Raw genomic sequence first — 13,711 nt, 5'->3', positions numbered from 1 at the left:
GGGGGGGGGGGGGGTTCCGGACAGTGGGCCAGAGAATGCGTCCCCATGCTCCCATCCTACCACTCTGCACGTGTTGTCGTCTTCGTCGCAATGGCATCCCCGTGTGCGTGTATGTATAACCTCCCGCCCGTTGCGTTTCCTTTACCGATCAGGATCTGTACGACTACCTCCAAGCCGCTATTGGCCGGTACAAGTCGCCAGAGGAGGCCTTCCGGCGCTTTGACGAGCTGGCCACCCGCCATGTGGAGCAGCTGAGGAGGCTCACCAAGCAAATACAGGTGGGGAGTGGTTGGGGGTGGACGTATGTAGGCAGGCGGGGCGATGGCTGTATGGCTGACAGCAATGTGGCCGAGTTGCGGCATCGGCGCGAATATGGCCACATCGTGCAGGCGCAGTTGTCATCCACGTCGCCCTCTCTCCGCCCACCTCTTCTCTTCCTCCTCCTCCTTCTCCCTCTGTCCCTTGTGAGCTCCGGACGGACTCTCTAGCCCCATACTCGCCCCCCATGGCCCTACTGACCCGGGCTCGGTGTTTCCTGCTCATACTGCCGCTCACGTGCTCCTTTCACCCGTGTCCTTGTTCGGACCGCTCCTCACGTGAGTTGCTTTCCTCCCCCCCATCCCTCCTCCCCTAACCGCTGGTCTGCTAACAGGACGCGCGCATCGCTCGGGACAACGACGCCATCAAACGCGCCATTAACGAGTACGATGAGGCCCTGGAGGCCTACATCCCCGGCCTCATGGCCATGGCCTCCATCTACTGGGACATGGAGCTGTACTCCAATGTGGAGAAGATATTTCGACAGTCAGCGGAGTTCTGCTCCGAACACGAGGTGTGGAAGCTCAACGTGGCGCACACCTTCTTCATGCAGGTGAGGAGTAGGTGGGTTGGGGGGTGCCTGCGCTGGCTCGTTGGGTGGGTGGAAGGCAGGTGGATGGAGACGCTGCAGGCGGCGTTTTGGAACAAGGGGCCCTGCGACCATGACAGTGAGTGCTTTTGTTGGTCATGGGGGAGCCCCTGTTTACATTTTCGAATTCCCTCTCCACCGGTCCTCCGCCTCCACCGGGCTCACCTTCCCCCCTTTGAAAGTGACCGGGTCCGGGCCCCCTTCCTCGCGGATTTCCCTTTTCCCCGTGCTCGTCCTCGTCCCCGTCCTCCCCACCCCTGTCCCTTTCCTCCTCCTCACCCCGCCTCCCCCCAACCCTATTTCCCTCCAGGACAACCACTACAAGGAGGCCATCCGCTACTACGAGCCCGTGGTGAAGAAGAACGCGGATAACCTTTTAGGAGTGACCGCCATCGTACTTGCAAATCTGTGTGTATCGTACATCATGACCAGTCAGGTGCGATGGGGCCGGAGGAAAGGCGGGCCGGGAAATGAGGCGATTGGGGGTTGAGCGGTAGCTCCATTTCAGCTGCGTTCCTTGTGGTAGGTAATTTTATTTTATTGCTCTGCTGGCCTGCAGCACGTTTGGGTAGAGATGTGATGTGATTGCCGGGTGTCCGGCTCCCAACACGCTGTCCGTCTTGTTATGCCGGATTCAACACATTACAACACGACATTGGCGGCCCGCCATAGGGGTCCTTTACTAACCATGTTATCAGGTTCAGTGCTGTCTGAATCCCACGACCCGCACCCGCATCCACACCCACATCCTCCTGGTTGCCGGTTTCTAGTGCACCTGTGCACCGCCAATCCACACACTCTTTGACCTCTGCATTCTTTGTTTGTCCTCAATCCCCCGGCGGCATATCGGGCTGGTGCTGCTGCAGAATGAGGAGGCGGAGGAGCTGATGCGCAAGGTGGAGAAGGAGGAGGAGCGATCTGCACTGCAGGTGGTTACGGGAGGGCGGGCTGGGTGGGTGGCTGGGTCGGCCTGGGATCCCGATGGACGAGCTGGGCTTGCTCTGGGGCGTTGGGGGCTCTCCCCGCCAGAAGACCCTCCAGTTGTAGCCGTGAAGTCGTGGATTCACTTCCTGACTACCACTTTTCCCCGCCTGCCGCTCGTGTCTTGTCTGGCCTGTCTCATGACTTTGACGATCCTCCTCCACGGCGTCCCCTATCCTGTCCTCTCCCATCATTTTCCCCTCCCTCCCCGCATCCCCTCCCCGCTCCCTCCAGGACCCCGACAAGGCCTGTTTCCACCTGTGCATCATCAACCTGGTCATCGGCACACTCTACTGTGCCAAGGGCAACTACGAGTTCGGTGTGTCGAGAATCATCAAGTCGCTGGAGCCCTATGACAAGAAGCTGGAGACGGACACTTGGTACGCACAGGCTATAGGACGAAGCTCTAGGCTTCTGGTGCTTGTGCTGCTGGTGCGTGCGACCCGCGGATTGGTCCCTTTCGCACATGAGAGCAGCATGCCCCCTGCCCTCGTCTAGGACACGTCACGTCATTAGTCACGCGTAATGGGACAGGCCGTGTGATCCAGAACCCGGACCAAGTTATGCTGCACCTTTCGCTCAACGTTTTGGGTCTTGAGCGAGGTGGCGGGAGGTCGAGCTCGCGCCCTTTGTTCCGCATTTCACGCTGCATACCCTCTCAATGCCGCTTTTTATTGTAAATGCGGCGTCGGAGCTGTCACAAGACTCGCTGTGTCCGTGCTGGTGTTGAATCACCCGCGGACCCGTTGTTCCCCCACCCAGTCGCTCCGTCTCTCGCCGAGATTGATAGCCCACCAGCCCCAGGGGCGATTCCGTACCTCCACGTTCTCGCCCACCCAAACCCCCCCAATCCTACAGGTACTACGCCAAGCGCTGCTTCCTGTCCCTGATCGAGAACCTGGCTAAGCACATGATCCAGCTCAAGGACAGCTCCTTCACGGAGATCATGGCCTTCCTGAATGAAGCGGAGAAGTACGGCAAGGACATCCGGGTGGTGTTCAGTGAAGGCAAGCACCAGAGCCGTACTATCGCGTCGGAGGCACGGATGCTCAAAAAGATGTTCCTCAAGCTGCGGGATTGAGAAACGTGAGGCTTAGGATTGGGGATGACCTAGGTATGCGTTCAAAACCAAGGACAACGACAACGATGAGTAATGGGCAGCCGCAGGTGCTGCTGTTGATGTTGTCTCGAGTAATGGTGGCGGAGGCTGGCTGAGGTGTTCCGCGGGGTAATGCAGGCGGACGAAACCCAGGCGTGTGCATCTCCATTTCTCGTGTATATTCTGGCTGAGCCTTCCCAGATGCTTAGGCCGGGGGACCGGGGGCCAGAGCGGGGATGAAGACATGCAGTGAATGCCGGTGGGATGCGGGCCACACCTTCCCGCATCTGCAGTCTCGCGGTGTGTAGTGCAATATTTGCACTACTAGATCGGCCGAAGACATCTGTCTCACAGATGTGGGCGCGTGTTAAGTGTGCGTGTGCCCGACTCATCATGTTACGTGCGCTTTAGCTTTGTGACCTTGCGCATTGTTACGATTTAACGCTCCTCTGTGAAACCATAGTGAACAGGACGCCACTTATAAGGCATGGCAATTGACTTGTAGCTTGCGACGGAGGTTAATGGTCTTGGGAGGGGTGTGGCGGTGGTGCGGTTGCGATGGCTGTTTCACGCCGGACCGTTACGGAGAGCATGAACCGGCTAGCTGCTGAAAATCGTAGCCAGCGTTTTGGGATGCCAGGGCTTGAGGGACGTGGCCCAGACCGCTTGAAGCGAGGCTGGCCGGCCCGAAAGAACCGGGGGAGGCAGGCATGGCGGCGGGCTTGGCGGTACGGCAACCAGGAGGCCATACACACAGCCACCGGTCGCATCCTTACCACTGTGTACGCACCAGGGAAGGCGGTGCTGAATGCGCTCGGATTGGTTGGTAAAAGGAAAGCTGGCAGACATCGTGGCACAACGTAATCGAGCTCATTTACAAGGAGGGAATGAGCTTGGGCGAAGCAGGAAAGCGGTGGTGTACATACGTGGATGGGGCAGGCGAGCATGCGTGAGATTAAGCGGTGTGTATAGAGAGGATGTGATGCAGGACGGGCTAGACCGGATGGAGGATCCAGGCGCATAATGAGAACGTCAGCTCCGTTATACCCCCTGTCATCTGGGCGGGGGATGGCAGGTGCCTGTCATGACATAGGATCCGCTGTCCTTGTTGGGTATCAGGGCAACCCAGCCACTTGAACAGGCTGAGCCGTGATAGCACATTATGCTTTCAGGCCGTGGGGTAAAGATAAGGGATGCCGCCCTGCTGTCAAGCTCTGGAGAAATAGTGGACGGAATAGGAGCAACCTTTGGGCGTTGCTGGAAATATGTAGCTACAGTGATGCATTAACTTTCGAAGCCCACAAGGACACTGCGAACGAAGGCTTCCCGTCCACGCAAGGCATGTACTTCGAAGTGCATATGCGGCGTGTCTATGGCGATCCTATGGCATATAACAATGTGTGAGGTACACTTATGTTGCATATTAGTGCCCTTCGCCAGGGAGAAACCACATATCGCTTGTGTACACACACTACATGATGCAAGGATAGCAGACCGCGCATTTTGCAGACTTCCAAATCCAAAGCTCCTGTCCGCCTAAGTATTATTCCACGGTTTGATGTATTTATGAGATCTATGATGTGGTAGGGTGTTGCAAAATTAGCCCTGGAATCAGCTTGCCTGCAAGAAGCACCCCACACCCTGCCTTCTAGAGATATTCTTCTTATTGATAGTTATGGTACAGCTCATTATTCCCTCAGGCAAATCGAATGACGTGGCGTTAGCAAAACAGTACAGAGAGATCGCTGGTACGACAGCTTTGATGTGGGGATTCTGCGGTCCTTGCGCCCTGCAAGCACCACTGTTCGGTCGCGCTCGCACCTACAGTCAGCTCAACTTAAAATTAGGAGCAATGCAGACTCTGCAGCGTTGCCAGGGCCTCAGTGCAACGGGCCGCACTGGCGGTCTCGTGCCTGTGGTCGCTCCTGCCCATAGGGGCTTGTCTCAGCGTGGTCTTCAGGCCGCGGCCGTCGCGAGTGCTGTTACCAACTCTACGACCAAGCTACCAGCTTCGCACCTAGAGAGTAGCAAGAAAGCACTGGAGCAGCTGAAACAGCAGGCCGTCAATCGTGAGTGTTTGTTGTTTGGATGGCATCTCTGATCTTAGCAGAAAGTATAACATTCTTCCTTTTCTCGTAGGCTATGCAGGTGACAAGAAGAGTAGCATTATCGCTATCGGACTGACCATCCACAATGCGCCGGTTGAGCTTCGCGAGAAGCTCGCTGTTCCGGAGGCAGAATGGCCACGCGCAATTGAGGAGCTGTGCCAGTTCCCGCACATCGAGGAAGCAGCCGTCCTGTCGACCTGCAACCGCATGGAACTTTACGTGGTTGGTCTGTCATGGCACCGGGGCGTTCGCGAGGTGGAGGAGTGGCTATCGCGGACTAGCGGAGTCCCGTTGGAGGAGCTCCGTCCCTATCTGTTCCTGCTGCGGGACCGCGATGCCACGCATCACCTGATGCGAGTATCCGGCGGCCTGGATTCATTGGTTATGGGCGAGGGTCAGATTCTAGCGCAGGTCCGCCAAGTCTACAAGGTTGGGCAAAACTGCCCTGGCTTTGGGCGCCACCTAAATGGTCTCTTTAAGCAGGCGATCACCGCGGGCAAGCGTGTGCGCGCTGAAACCTCTATCAGCACGGGCAGCGTCTCGGTCAGCAGTGCCGCCGTTGAGCTGGCGCAGCTCAAGCTCCCGACCCACAACTGGGCTGACGCCAAGGTCTGCATCATCGGCGCTGGCAAGATGTCTACGCTGCTAGTGAAGCATTTGCAGTCGAAAGGCTGCAAGGAGGTCACGGTCCTGAACCGCAGCTTGCCACGCGCCCAGGCGCTCGAGGAGGAGTTCCCCGAGGTTAAGTTCAACATCCACCTCATGAACGATCTCATGGCTTGTGTGGAGGCGTCCGATGTCATTTTTGCAGCGTCAGGAAGCGAGGAGCTCCTTATCGTTAAGGACGATGTTGCCAAGATGGCCCCCCCCAGCGAAATTGTTGGCTCCAAGCGCCGCTTCGTCGATATTTCCGTCCCACGTAATATCGCCCCCCAAATCAATGAGCTGGAGCACGCGATTGTGTACAATGTGGACGACCTGAAGGAGGTGGTCGCGGCTAACAAGGAGGGTCGCGCGCAGGCGGCTGCGGAGGCGGAGGTTCTGATCCGGGAGGAGCAGCGCGCCTTTGAGGCCTGGCGCGATTCCCTGGAGACGGTGCCCACCATCAAGGCGCTGCGCAGTAAGGCAGAGGCGATTCGGGCAGCGGAGTTTGAAAAGGCGGTCAGCCGGCTTGGAGACGGTCTGAGCAAGAAGCAGCTCAAGGCGGTTGAGGAGCTCAGCAAGGGCATTGTCAACAAGCTGCTGCACGGGCCTATGACGGCGCTGCGTTGTGACGGCACGGATCCGGAGGCTGTGGGTCAAACCCTCTCGAACATGGAGGCCCTGGAGCGCATGTTCCAGCTCTCCCAAGTGGACGTGACGGCCATGGCGGGCAAGCAGTAAGGGGTGGGAAGTGAAGGCAGAGGAGGAGGATAGGAAGCAAAGAAGTTCTCTCTAGGGCGGTGTTGGGGAGCAGTAACACGTAGAGGCCTCATGCTATCCCTCCAGTTCTGGCCCTGCGGTGCTGCAGCTGTTGCTGAGCTATGCTTGTGCTGAGTTATCCGTTTGACTTTGCGGTGAAGGACCATCTGTTATTGTAGGCCTTACAAAGAAGCGTTGGCCAGGTGCCGCTGGGTGAACGGTCACCCCGTCCTTGAGGATGAGATGCGATGTCGCAGGTGCTGGTTCGCGTGTGAGCGTATGTGAACGTGTGAGTGCGATAATTATTGGGAGAGGAGACCTTTGTGCGGACTATTGCTATGATGATCTTTGTCCCGGGGCTGGAACTGGGTAAGTGGTAAGTAGGCAGGCCGGGGAGGATTGGCGCTCGGCGCAACGTCGGTGCTTGTTCTTTTAGCAGTCTTAGTGCCCTTGCCGCGGTGGGTCTTGAACTGTTTTGTTGTGATGCTTCGCGTGCCCTGTTTGCTGCCTGCATCTCCTTGAAAGCTTTCACGCGCTGGTGGTGCTGGCTGCCTATCATCATAATGGGCCCTCGGGTTGGCTACGTTTGGCACTCGTTTGATTGACGCTTGTGATGTTTTTTCCTTTGTGCTCGTCTTAACCTAAACGATGGTGTTTGGTACATGCTGGAATGTCTTAATGTCAGGAAGAACAGGTTCGCGACTAGCCGCACACACGCTGAGCCTTTGTCGCTGCTGCTGCAGCTGTGCTGTCGCGCTTACTTGGTGTTAAGCACCCGTCTACACTTGCTGGCCTTCTTCGTGTTATTTTGTGCAAGTTGGGTGAGGAGGCAGCTTTTCCGGAGGCCGGATTGTGTTGAGCCGAATCCAGAGCTTCAAGACCGATTTGCAATGTGATCTTCATAAAAGATGAGTCGCTTGCGAATCGCGATGCCTGGGTACGAAAATCGCGCGTATGTGAAGGGTGGTGTCTTGGCGTTTATGGGTTATACATGCATCTAAGCCAGCGAAGCATAAACGGACTTAGGCGCTAGGCAGGGCAGCGAGTGGGTCTGACGGTGTGTGTCTCTGCTGGGGAGGGTGGAGTTGATTCGCCGAGTGCAAGTGCTCGCCGGGCGGACACCCCCACGCGCGTGTAAGAGAGGGGGGGAGAGCGTCGGGTGTGGTTTGTGTGGCGAGGGCAGGGGTTGCACGTGCTTTGTTTGTCCACCAGAGATGTACGGATATATGTGTGTACGGGTGAGCTTGGCGGTAGAGGTAGAGGTATTTCGGTCGGTCCGAATCCCGGAATCTTGTTTCTGATGTAGTCAGCCAGGGGTATGGAGGTGGGAGGGAGGGACTGCGAAGAGTGATATTACGGTATGTTATCGGTGTTTGGTGTTCGGCGAGTTTGTTTGCCGCTCTGTTTAGGTTGAGAGCGAGAAGGTTGATGACCGAGGGTCTCTGAGCGACTGTATGGAGTAAGCAGTGGAAGGAGGGCTTGCAAGGCTTCAAGATCGGCTCGCCGACAGACGTGTTTGAAGCTGAGGTTTCGACCGAAATGAGGTGGTGATGCAATCATGGCGATGTGGATTTGGTAACATCAGTTTCCATGGTGAAGCAAGGTGTAAGTTTGCTGAGGTGGTTAATTTAGCCGACGTGGTGCTAAGTATGGTGCATGATCTATTGAAGCGGGTTTCTTTTCATAACCGAATGAAATGAAGCTTTCTGCAGCATGCTTCGTCGCCACGTAGTGTGGGTACTTTCGTGTCATTTCATGTATCATGTATCGGACGCATGCCGTGTAAGGCATATGAAAATTTCAAGATGGCATTCTGGGATTATAATTAATCCCATGGCAGGCAAAGACAAACGAACTGATCATTAATAATCTTTCTTAAGTAGTTGACACTGTACAAGAGGCGACCTTCACAGTAATTCCATCGAATGATTCAGCTGCCTTAAGGTTCAATATTTAATAAATGTACGCTTAAGCATCCGACTTGTGATGGGAACACAACAACGCAATGCCTTCATGCTTCCTGCCAAATGATATCCCGCAAATCAAAACCATCCTCCCGCTGATCAATATGTCTGCGACAACTTGACGAAATGCTCACAGCCATATTTCCACCTTATCCTGGCTTTACAGGCAGCGGATCGTCACGATTACGCTTCCAGTAGCCCGGCGATGTGCGGCGCAAGGAGTGAGAAGCCCTGCAGCTCGAAAGTTCGCAGCTTCCCACCCCACCCCGCTCCGCGCACGGCTTCCGCCGTGTCACGGTTGAGATGGCAACCGTCCGCCAGTAACTGCTGCAGAGGCGTCAGCAACGACTGCGCCAATCGCAGCCCCGGCCGGCCCCTCCCGGCAGCCACATGCTCAATCAGCAGCAACCGACCCGTGGGTCGCACCACGCGGCGCAGCTCCACCAGAGCTTTCGCGGGTGATGGCACCGAGCACATGACCTGGTGAGAGGTTGTAAGGATGAGTGATGGCTAGCTGGAGGTGTCTACCAGGTACAGGGTTACAGGAAAGCAGTCATGGCGATACGGCAGACTGACCGTGACATGCAAATGCAACCGTTGCCATTAGCCAGGCAAGGGTCCGCGACCCTACAGCTATGTGGCATTGGAAGTGAAATGCTGTATTGGTCGCAGGAAACAAACATCCTTTTTTTCCATGTAAAGCCCTTGTATCTAACTTCTCGATCCACGTCATCCCTCCTCCAAAAGTCCGCCCTAAGTCCCTCCGTACGACTTGATACCAGCACCCTCTGTCCCCGGCGCGAGTAACGCACCAGAGTAACCACAGCCGCATCGAACTCGTCCTCTCCGAACGGCAGTGTCTCCGCACTGCCCTGAACCAGCGACACATCCACCTCCAGGGGCCCAACATCGCCACCGGCACCGACAGCCGCGGTGCCGTTTCTGTCAGCACCACGTCCGCGTCCACTGTTGTTGTTGCTGCTGCTGTCTTCACCCCCGTCGCCGGACTTGATGACGTTCATGCCCGCCCCCGTCGCCGACTCCGCCGCGTAATGGAGCATCTCCGGATTCGGGTCCAGTCCCACGATGTGAAGTCGCCGTGGTATTGGCAGTGATCTGCACGCAGCTGCTGCTGTCACTTTACCCGCCTTTGTGTCCGACCTCGTCACCGTGTCAACTGTTGCCGTACATCCGGCCAGTGTGGGGTCCGCCTCTGTGGTGGTGGTGGTGGGTTGCCCTTCGGCTGCCGAGGCCAGTGCAGCCGCGTAGAAGGGAAAGTTGGGGCCGGTCCCAATACCCAGTTCCAGCACCCGCATGGAGCCGTCAGCGGGGCTAGACCTGGGGCTGCCGTCGCCTCTGGCAGCTGCCCGGCCTTGCGCCTGGAGCAGACTCACGATTAGCTCATCAAAGAGGGCCGTTTTTAATGGCCTTATCGCCGCCTCGTAATCGTCCATGCCATACCGCATGACAGTAGCGAAGTACCTGTCGTACAATGGGTTACGGCCAACGGCCTTGGCCGCGCCGATGCCGCCACAGCAGAAGGCGCACAGGCAGGGCGCGGCGGCACCTGGGGAGCACATGGAAAGGGAAGGCGGGCGCCACCATTACCGCCATCACCATCGCTGTGGCAATGGTGGTGATGACGGCACTTCTACGAGGCTGGGGTTCGATAAGCCATATCAATCAGTTGAAAGAAGCTGCCGGATAGGGAGCAGCCAGCAAAGCATGGAATGCCAAGGAGAGCAGCATCGGGGTAACCGTTTAACGGCTCCTTGTGCGGTTAAGTGAACGAGTAGACTCCAACATGCGAGAGGCTCTGCCTTCCCGCCCTGGTGAATGACTTCGTAAGGTGTCTTAAATTTTTACGGAAACATGGCTTACGCCACACACGAGTCGTGAACCGTATACTGCCTCCTAACCAAACCTAATCCAGGAAACATACATCTTGGTAAATTCGTTTTCTGTATCAGCGGCAATTTATAGAGAAGATTCGTTAAGGCGGGCGTGGAAGGCATAGGATGTTGCTCCACTCATCGTGGGCTGTGCGGTGCGGTCGCGGTGCACGCTCTGGACACGCGCCTCCCGCGTTCCTGCGTCAATCCCCATAATCTAGTCCTATATATACAGCCAGAAGAATAGGATGAAATACCTTGAGGAAAACATCTTACCCATCAAGGCCAAACGACGACGGACAGACGGAACAACTGTGGTTGGCTCGCTCGGAACCTTGGTAGGAGTCTCATCTTCTTTCGGTAGAGCCGATACGGAGAGACGTGGAAATCTTACTGGCGAGAACTTGATGTGTGCTTGGGAAGGATGCAACCGAGGAACCACCAGACGGGTTGCAGTGTTCGACCGGAGGTTCCAAGTGCCTTTCATAGCGCAGATCGTGACAAGGGTTGAGGACCCTCTGTCAAGCATATACTATATTGGAGGCACAGCGTCGCGCTTGAGTCAGATTGTTTTACCGTTGCCACCGTTGTAAGCGAAGGTACTAGGATTCTGTAACCTGTGTAATCTGTGTAATTTGTTGTAGTAAGGAATACTCATGTGACGCACATAACTTTCATATTGCACAGGGACGGCCTGAACGCACCGCTCCTGTCACTCATGGCTCGACCATCGGCGTTGCCAGCAGTTTCCACCTCCTTAACCGCTAACGAGGCAAGGTTCAAAACCATATGATTAGCAACCTTCTACGTGCTGTCTTAAAAAAACGTATTTGGCCCAACCTGCGGGGATGGCACCTGCATGGTTGGAGCTGGCGAGTATCATGCCGGGTGCTTCAAAAGACTGTTGAGAAGGACAATTCCGTTACAAAAGCATCCTGCACGGCCGCGTCTCGCAGTGCATCCAGTAAACACCCCCGCTGGTGTTGGGCATGCAGACATGCATACTGTACCGCATAAAGCTCCTGATTCATTCCACCAATTCATCAAATCAAATCCGCTCTCTCTCGGTCCTCTGCCGTCTCTAGAGACACTCAGTTTGACCCTGGCAAGGGTCATGAACTTGCAGCTCGGACGCCCAATCTCCTTCCTTCCGGAAACTCCGTTCACCCATCCACCCACCGCATCATTGGTGCAATCCCAGCTACGCACCCACGCCCACGGATCCGCCAGCGATAAACCGGCCGGAGTCGTCGCGCTCACATGCTTCGAGCTGCGGCGGCAGGGCCTGGTAGGTGCCGTACACTGCCGCACGTCGTTCCCCCCGCATTCTCCGGACTGGTGCATTGGATGGTGTGGATCCAGATTTTCAATCCTCTTAGCGGAAAACGTCTGCTGTCCATTTATATGCGTCTTGTGTTGTGCCGTGCATAGTGCCTGCCGTGCCGTGCCGTAGCGTGCCTAGTGCCTGCATACACACAGATAAGCGGGCAGGCGGCTGGCAGAGGTTAAGGCCTGGCTTCTGCTCCCGGCGCGTCCGGGTTCAAATCCGCCTGACGATCTTGGGTGTGTGAGGGGAGATGAAATGGGAGGTGGCCCCCTATCTTGTGGACGGTGTAGGACGAGACAAAATCAACTTGCGAGCTGACCAGGAACTAAGTTGACGCGCCGTTGATCCGCTAGATTTGGTTGGATGCCGGTGGTGAGTTGCCAAACTCAAAAGTGTACACTCTGAAGTCGGATGGGGTGAGTGGATTAGGGTGCCCCTCTAGCAGGGGAGAGCAGGGAACTGCCTCTGGAAGGAGGCCACTGGTGAAGCTTAACCACACCCTGTAACAACATCAACAGATAAGCGAAGGCACGAATGCTTGGCACATCCGGGCATGTTCAGACGGACCTATGGGACTGTATTGAGCCCCGAAACCAGCAGCACTCGAAGTGTTATTTCCCAACTTCCTCCTACGCCTGCCTGTTTTATATTCTTCGCTACACCGGTGAAGCGCATCGTGCTGTGTGACATGTCCGGCACCCGTGTGCCGGAAGTGCGCGAAACATACTACGCAAGATTGCCGGTGTGAACACACTCCGGGTTCGGACACCTCTCCGGGATATGTCTCTGGGGGTTCGCGTGGAGGCGGAACCCACCGCGTACCTGAGAGAGAGAGAGGGTCGGGTACGGGGAAAGGGCCCGGAGAGGGGAGGGGTGAAGAAGTCTGTGGAAGGCTGGAGGAGGGCGGCTTGGAGGACCTGGGCTTGGGGGGCCGTAGGGTGGGGTGTTCTCACCCGCGGCCTCCCTCTTTCCGTTAGCCCTCCGTGTTTCTCCAACCCTCCCTCCCCCATCCCTTCCTCCTGTTCCCCCCCAGGCCCTAAATTCCACATCCTCGGGTGACGCCGTCATCATATACACTCTCGACCACATGCACGCGCAGATAGCAATAACGGCTGCAGAGAGGAGGTTGCACGTACTCATGGCGAAGCCTGGCGTGCAGACGTTGGACGAGTACCGGCGGGTGCTGGAGGCCGTGGCGGCAGGTGGTGTGCTGGTGAGGGGGTTTCGTGATCATCCACTCACTCCCTCACTCCCTCATTCCCTCACTCCCTCACTCCCTCACTCCCTCACTCCCTCACTCGGTTCTCGTTTTCACCGAAAGTAGAGTGACTCCTACATGCTATGCGGATGCATGCGGAGGCCAAAAGCCTGGTACTATAATTCCGTTGTGAAGGAACGCGAGGGTATAAGTCAAGCTACAGCTTTACGCAAAGCGCGCCCCCCGTCGTCGTCATCCCCTTTTAAGAAACACAAAGGGACCCCAATGGACACCCTCCTTCCTCGCCAGGTAGTTACTGTCATGTGGACCTTCCAGTCGCAATCTACGCAACCTACGGTGCTCCGAATCTAGTTGTGCCGACGGCTTTGGTTTGGGCCAGAAGCCCCCCACTTCATAAGTGAAAGCCAAGGACCCTTACTTATGTTTGCGGTCCCCCCCCGGCAGTGTTTTTCTTCGTTTTGGGCCTAGTACCCTAGAGTAATAAAATGGGTGTTTCTTGCGGTTACAATTCCTATTTGTATAGTCGCTGGGGGGGGCTGCGCCCCCTCAGACTCCCCCCCTCAAAGGCCGTACGGTGTGCTGTAAACAACACCTGACGTCTGGAAACACACATGCCGTACCACCATCGTTCTGTGCACCTAACTGCATTGGCGCCAGTGTCTCTGTGAGCAGGGCGCGGAGCCACTTTGACTGCCCATAAACGTCGTGAGCACGCGAAGGCAAAGTTATATATATATATATATATATATATATATATATATATATATATACATACATATATATATATACATATGTATATATATACATATATAC

At 56.1% G+C, this 13,711-nt stretch overlaps 3 protein-coding genes across 3 annotated transcripts in view; all 3 read left to right on the top strand.

Annotated features, from left to right (window-relative positions):
• Positions 1–4,452, top strand: part of VOLCADRAFT_81612 (uncharacterized protein) — a gene marked incomplete at its 5' end in the record, with an annotated part of 9,548 nt that extends 5,096 nt beyond the window's left edge. The window contains 6 exons of the mRNA XM_002951778.1: positions 153–278; positions 653–871; positions 1,218–1,343; positions 1,774–1,836; positions 2,123–2,268; positions 2,747–4,452. Coding sequence (XP_002951824.1) covers positions 153–278; positions 653–871; positions 1,218–1,343; positions 1,774–1,836; positions 2,123–2,268; positions 2,747–2,969 — 903 coding nt within the window. The 3' untranslated portion in view covers positions 2,970–4,452. The remainder of the gene's footprint in view (positions 1–152; positions 279–652; positions 872–1,217; positions 1,344–1,773; positions 1,837–2,122; positions 2,269–2,746) is intronic.
• A 387-nt stretch (positions 4,453–4,839) lies between these two features.
• VOLCADRAFT_81610 (uncharacterized protein) lies at positions 4,840–6,774 on the top strand (the record flags this gene model as incomplete). Its single annotated transcript, XM_002951777.1, has 2 exons — positions 4,840–5,056; positions 5,127–6,774. 2 exons carry the CDS (start codon positions 4,840–4,842, stop codon positions 6,476–6,478), a joined length of 1,569 nt encoding a protein of 522 aa, XP_002951823.1. The 3' UTR covers positions 6,479–6,774.
• A 3,855-nt stretch (positions 6,775–10,629) lies between these two features.
• Positions 10,630–13,249, top strand: VOLCADRAFT_121017 (uncharacterized protein; the record flags this gene model as incomplete). Its single annotated transcript, XM_002951776.1, has 4 exons — positions 10,630–10,828; positions 11,554–11,640; positions 12,713–12,892; positions 13,187–13,249. Exons 1-4 carry the CDS (start codon positions 10,760–10,762, stop codon positions 13,247–13,249), a joined length of 399 nt encoding a protein of 132 aa, XP_002951822.1. The 5' UTR covers positions 10,630–10,759.
• Between the last annotated feature and the right edge of the window lie 462 nt (positions 13,250–13,711).

The sequence above is a fragment of the Volvox carteri genome (assembly GCF_000143455.1).
Source record: "Volvox carteri f. nagariensis unplaced genomic scaffold VOLCAscaffold_25, whole genome shotgun sequence".
Classification (NCBI taxonomy): Eukaryota; Viridiplantae; Chlorophyta; class Chlorophyceae; order Chlamydomonadales; family Volvocaceae; genus Volvox; species Volvox carteri.
The sequence above is the reverse complement of the archived record's forward strand: the minus strand, read 5'-3'. Positions and strand labels throughout refer to the sequence as shown.